Below are 6,956 nucleotides of genomic sequence, written 5' to 3'. Positions count from 1 at the left end.
ACTAAATATACTCATCAAATACAAAAGCGCTATCTATTTTTTCAAAAGATTTCCAAGGAAAAATGAATTAATTTCACCAAACTAGCCCTAAAATTTAGAAAATGATTTATTGAAGAACTGGCAGAGTGTATTATCTACCACTAAATGTGTCCATAAAATAAATAGAGAAAATACGGGCATGTAGGCCGAGTCTAGACATCATGGGTGTATAAGTCCAGAATTCGTGAAGTAGGTGCACTGGACAACTAAGTGGTAGACAATCTTTTATTCTTTTAGCAAATCGCATGCACCACCATAACTACTCAGGAAGATTTGCAAGAAAAGAGCAGACCAGAGACCATCTGCACATTATATGTTTCTTTCTTTGTCTACAACATACTACTGTTCCAAACCTATATATGAAGAACAAGTAGCAAGGGATAAGAGAGAGAGAGAGAGAGAGAGAGAGAGAGAGAGAGAGAGAGAGAGAGAGAGAGACCAGTTGTGCATGATGCACCAAGAGCGAAAACAGACAGCTTCCATGCCACTCTGGACTAGCGCACGATGGTGTGCGCAGGCTGCCTCCTATAGAGCTGGAGGATTGGAGCACAGGCGGCGACGATTCCAAGTGCTTGACAAGCATTATGGTTCCAGCTTCAAGGAGACGACACGGGACTTCCTGTTCTGCTTGGCTGCCCTCACGAACACTATGGAGAGGCATGCCGGCGCCCACCATGGCCTGCGGACTTCTTGCTCCCCTTTGAGGCAGGCGACTGGATTTTACAATCAGCAATAGTCACACCAAACTTTGGTCAGAGTTCAAGCAGAGACTTTCAAGGATCACATATAGAAAAGAAAAAAGCATGATGTTGATGTCTCAAAATTACAAACAAAACAACTCAAGAACTCACTTAAGGTTGCTTAGCGTTCATTGCAAAGATATTCAATAGCAGCATATATTGAATTTACCAAAACCTCACTAGTAACTATGCTAAATAGTAAAACTATCCAAAACAGAAATAACCAAAAGAGTAGCTTCAATCACACACCCTATTTGCTTACAGTCTCTCCTTACTATTCTCAAAGTGCAATCACGTCAATGTCATCATTATCAATAAGTCCAGCATTCTGAAGAGATCAGTCCATAACTAGGTAGGCACACTGCATTCATCGATGCGAGTGATACTGAGGCCTAACCATCGAAGTTCATAGCTGACCTTCCAACAATATCCCACCTGGTCTGACTTGCTCTCATTAAGGTGTTCATCTTGTGCCAAATGGACCACTACAGAATTCTTTTTTTTCTAACTACATCCAGTATTGTTTGTGGCAACTCTTAACATCATTTTTACCATTTCACATGTGTTTTATGTATAATAGTGGTCAGAACTTCAAAAGTTTGATGGCAAAAGGTTAAGGGGATGTTTGAATGTACTAGAGCTAATAGTTACTGGCTAAAATTAGCTAGAGACATCCAAACACCCTAGCTAATAGTTCAGCTATTAGCTATTTTTAGTAAATTAACTACTAGTTAGCTAACTATTTGTTAGCTAGCTAATTCCACTAGCATATTTTTAATCAACTAACTATTAGCTCTAGTGCATTCAAACACCCCCTAAAACATCTATTTTAAACCAGATGTAGTGCTACATAGTACATACATTTGGTAATGGAGTCATAATTAACTCAAGCTTCAAACTGCTCCGGTACCTTGGCAATGGCACTTTATATGCACAAAACTTCAGCAAAAGAATTAGCTAAGCCAATCAACATAACAGAGCAACCGAGCAATGTGTTTTTACCACTTCAAACACCAGTAGTTTAGATGCTTTCGTAAATGCCAAAAACAATAGCATCTGTGAGGAAACGAGAATTTCCTTCAAACAGACTACTTTGCATGTTATTATGAAGTCAAGTAGAACTGAAAGGGAAAATGAGTATATATGGAGCAGGTAGAACATAGAAGAAATGGGTTATAGATAGAGTCCTTGATGTGAAAGGCTAAATAAGAACAATAATTATACAAACCTTTAATGCGCCTCAACTCTTTGCACAGTGTGATAAAGTCTCCCCATTTCATATGGCACCGCCTAATAAAACGCAGAATCTGCTCAGTAGTAAACATGGACAAGCTTTCTAGATATTCTCCGTTGACACCATTTTCTTCAAATACTTGTCTGTAGCCACCAAGGTTAATTTCTTCCAGCCATAATCCAACATCCTGAAAGAAAATAGTTAAACTATTAGGTGAATGGTCAAACATCTTGAGGTGACAATATAGCCTTGAACTCTTTCATTGGACCTTACCAATTGTAGTCATAATAAACTAAACGTACTATGCTGATCCAAATATGATTCTAAACTATAAAGCTTAACATACGGCATGATTCCAGATCAGAAACTCCTGAAATTCAAGGATGAAATTATACTAAACTGCAAAAGATGCTGTGGTGTAATAAACAAATAAGCAATTTGTACTTGGGCAAAAGATGCTGTGGTGTAATAAACAAATAAGCAAAGAAGCCAGAGAATTTCAACTTTTCAAGCCTCAGATAATTTGACTTAGGAAACTGAAAAGAGAGCATAGGAGTGTCTTGAAGGCATAGAAGAAAGGGTCAACACGAAGGCAGACTTCTAACAGAAAACAACAATGCATTTATGGTACAACTAGTTTGGCATTTCGAAATAATAAGTGATACATAAAGAAAAAGACAGTTACAAAGTGATTTAGTGTGTGTATCTTTTTTTTCCAAAAACACAGGAGAGTTGTGCATCGTTTCATTAAGAAGGAAACAACAGGGGTTTACACCCCAGGGCAAACATAAAAGGACCTATTACAGAAAAGACACAAAAACTACTTGACCAGGGAACCACCAGGCCGGACAGGGCTAACCAAGTCTATCCAACATCCCCTTAACAAGAACCGAAGGTCCTTGGCTCCAGCCGCACACCACAGCGATCCTTCATTGGTGATGTTTAGAAGAACCACCAGGGCCTCCAGACTGACGCTTTCAAACACACAAGCATTCCGGTGCATCCAAATCTCCCATACCATTACAAAAAAGAGCGTTGAGTCCTTTCTTTAGTTCCTTTGATGCCATGCATACAGCATTACTCCACCATCCCTTAAAACTTCCTCCCTAGGGTTGAGGCAAAACGGACAGTCCCAGGCCATGTAGGATTAGAAACCAAACTTGTTTGGCAAAAACACATGAAACTAGAAGATGTTGTATCAACTCTGCCTCCTGGTCACAAAGCGGGCAGGCTGCTAGGTGCGGCAGCCCTCTCTTCGCAAGACGATCCACAGTCCAAACTCTATTTTTCAGCACCAACCACATAAAAAGGTTGCATTTGGGGGTAGCCCAGGACCTCCAGACCCTCTTCCAAGGTGCAAAATGTATTGTTCCCACAAAGAAAGCATTATAGGCAGATTTGGTAGAGTAAGAACCATTCTTTAGGTGTTGATCAGCAGCCTCTTGCTGCAAGTGCCAGTTATGCACTAAGTCCCAAAGCAGAAGGTACTCACTTAGAACTTGGACAGTGAGTGCACCTTTGATGTCGACAATCCACCCCCTGTTCAGCAGCGCTTGGGACATAGTCCGATGCTTGATTATTCTCTTGGGGATGGCTTTGAAGAGGTTGGGGGCCAACTCTTGGATTGTATTTCCCTCCAGCCATTTGTCTACCCAAAACAAGAGTTTGCCCATCCCCCATTATTGTTTGGACTGCCATATTAGAGAGCTCGGGCATTATTTGGCACATGGATGGGTAATCCTTTCCAAGGTCTGCAAGAATCTGTTTTTTCCAGCCAAATCCACCAGACATGAAGGGCCCAACTCATTACCTCTAAATTCAGAACACCCAGCCCACCATATTGGAGAGGTCGTTGTATTGAATCCGAAGATATCATACAGTTTCCTCCATTAGCTTTATCTTTTCCGACCCAAAGAAAGCCTCTGCGCTTCTTGTCAATTGCCTTGAACACCCATTTAGGTAGATCAAGGGCAGTCATGTGATAAATATTTAGGGCGGACAGGACAGCCTTTACAGTGACCAGTCAGGCAGCCTTGTTTATGAGTGCTCCCTTCCATTTTGGGAGGTTGTCTGCCACCTTGTCAACAATCTTGTGAAGTTCAGCTCTTGAGAGTTTATGAACGCTCAAGGGTAGGCCCAAATAGGAACATGGAAATTCCTTGATGTCACAAGCCAGGATGTTAGTAATTAGGGACCAATCTTCATCATGTGGGTTTCTGAAGAAGTAAATTATAAATAAAACTATTGCTGTGGCAAGAAATGAGAGAAAACAAAACATATATGTTGTAACAATACAATCCCTAACAATCACCTCAACCTTGGTCTACTTTAACCTGGATCCCAGTCCATGGTCAGTCTAATATAACACAGCCCAAGCACCACCTGAGCTTCTAGGTCCAACCTAACTTTAGCCTGAACAAGGACCAATCACAGCCCAAACCACTTTCCGTTTGAGGATGGAGTATAGTCTTGCTCAGAAAATGTCTACGAGTATTAGCTGGTCAATCAAAGTACCAAACTAATGATGTTAATTTAATAATCTGACATGACATAATAATGAAGCCCAATTTGGACTTAAGTTCGGACGAATAATATATATAATAGATAAAGAAGTAGAACCAAATATCTTTGAGAAGTGGAGCTTCATTCTGTAGAATATTAATATCTTATCTAAAGTTTGATTGTCTGTCACATCGTCAAATAAAATAAAACAAACAAAAGTTTGACTGACTAAGCAATAATAATCTGCCCATTCAACACCAAACACTCCAGATTGGACTATGATTTGGTCTTATGAAGCTAGAGCAGGTTGGGTGTTGAGCTTGGGATTGATGGACTTGAGTCATCCTTTGGCCAGGGCAGGCCTTGACTGGGCCAAGATCTGCAAAGCCTATGTTGGGTAGGACGTGGGACAATATTTTAGTAAACGTTAAACTGAGCTTAGTTGTAAGGTTGAACATTCATAATCTAAGTCAAACACTCAAAACTGCTCATTTATAATTCTATAGATGAAATATATTTTTTTAAATTCAGGATAAGGATAAGCACCCCATTGGCTTATAAGATTCAATTAAGGATATACAGTACGGTCACTATTCACCCTAAATGAAGGACAATCGTGTCATTTGGCCCCTGAAAGGTTGGACTGTTAAAACCCATTTAAACAGTCTAAACGATCCAAGCAGCATAAAAAGATAGAGTTCATGATTAAATGGACTAAATGACTATTTAACTCACTGTTTAGTCAATAAAAGGATTACGACCACCACATCGGTACCCAACTAATCAATGTTTTAAATATATAAGGTGGAGTCAGATTTAGTTTCTTCCTAAAAAAATATTTGCTAGCATAGATATTTTTATATAGACAAATGTGTATACTTTCTTGTATATTAAAATTTTGCATACATATATATATGTACATTTTAGTGGTACTATACAAAACCGTTTAGACCATTTAACTCCATTTAAACACCGACTAACTAAACAGCATAAACAGTAAACTACTATTTACGGTTTAGCATTTAGGATAACACTGAGTATGATAGCCTCTCTAGTGTGCAAGTTCCAAAGCCATCAAATGAAAGAATCCAGGGACAATAAAAGGTGCAAAAAAAAGATCTAATAAATAACATGTAGGAAAAGACAAACAAACTGAAACCTCAATGCTCAGTGGTCACTAGAACTGACAGTACATTAAAATGAAAGGGACAACAACATATAAAATATTAAGTTCCTAAGAAATCACACTACTGATTTCCCAAATGCCTAACAAAGTGATAGCTTAAAAGCTAGCCTTATAACCAACAATATCACCAAACCCACTCCAAAATGGTTGAAACTCACTGGGTAAACATTAAGAACTATGTTACACTATAGTGGATTCCTTCCCCATGGAGCCTGACAACAACTCAAGGATGGTCAGAATGAAAACACTGTCTCACCGATTTCCCAATCTCCTAGCTAATTCTCCCAAACTAAAGCCTATGCACAAGAATAAGACCACTAGTTTCCGCAACAATAACATTTGCAGCAGCACGGCAAAAGAGGGGGACACAGATGAGCAACCTCGACAGTCCATATGAAGAAATCGAGCGGTTCCGGCGACCGCCCACGGCCCATCTCCTTCCTTCCAGGAGCGGACTTCGCTTGGGTCATGGGGGTTCAGTGGAACCAAACCCAAATTTGTGGAGGGCAAACCGCACCCGCGATCCAATCAGGCACCACGAAGTGCTACAATCAGTGTCAACCAGTGGCGAACTCGCGAGCTGGAGAAGAGACCCTAATCGAGCCATGAATGGACAGATCAGGTTAGCAGCACACATACCCAGAGCTAAGACCGAATGGACAGGGAGAAGAATCTGGGTTTTGTTGGACGGAATCCATCCAAGAAAGTGAGCGATGGTTGCTTACCAACCCAAGAAGGGACCAGTCCTCGCGCTCACGGATCTCTGCCCCACTGGACTCAGAGAGAGCGAGGCGGGTGGAGATCCGGCGAGGAGAGCGGGAGGGATCCACACGCCAGCCGTGCTGTGGTCGGCGGCGACGCGTCGAGAGCTAGTAGAAAGCGAGCTCGTGGGCATAGCGAGGTAGAAAGCGATCGCTCGTGGGTGAGATAATTGATTTTTAGGACCGTAAACTTTGGGTTTCGTATACTTAGGGTTAGTTTAGTCCTATTTTTAAGGGATTTTTATTTTTCTGACAAAAATTAAGTTAATTTTACTTGGAAAAATAAAAATTCTTAGAAAATAAGGTTCTTCTCTTAGAGCATCTCCAACAATGCCTTAAACTAGTGCCTCAAATTGAAATATAGGGCTCTACACAGTAAAAACCACTCCAACAGTGCTTTAATTCAACAAATTTTGTCAAAAAACTATAGGTCACCCTCTCAAGTGCCTCAAATATACTACACCGTAGTAGGCTGTCCTATAATCTAGATTTTG

General features: G+C 40.5%; 1 protein-coding gene across 1 annotated transcript; it reads right to left on the bottom strand.

Moving 5' to 3' along the window:
- Positions 1 to 250: 250 nt before the first annotated feature.
- LOC100276203 (uncharacterized) lies at positions 251 to 6,643 on the bottom strand. Its single transcript, NM_001150048.2, is given in 4 exon segments — positions 251 to 752; positions 2,008 to 2,200; positions 6,082 to 6,295; positions 6,427 to 6,643. Coding segments are annotated over 3 exon segments (414 nt in total). The 5' UTR covers positions 6,172 to 6,295; positions 6,427 to 6,643; the 3' UTR covers positions 251 to 621.
- Positions 6,644 to 6,956: the final 313 nt, after the last annotated feature.

The sequence above is a fragment of the Zea mays genome, chromosome 3, assembly GCF_902167145.1.
Source record: "Zea mays cultivar B73 chromosome 3, Zm-B73-REFERENCE-NAM-5.0, whole genome shotgun sequence".
Classification (NCBI taxonomy): Eukaryota; Viridiplantae; Streptophyta; class Magnoliopsida; order Poales; family Poaceae; genus Zea; species Zea mays.
This window is presented reverse-complemented; position numbering and strand designations above follow the sequence as displayed.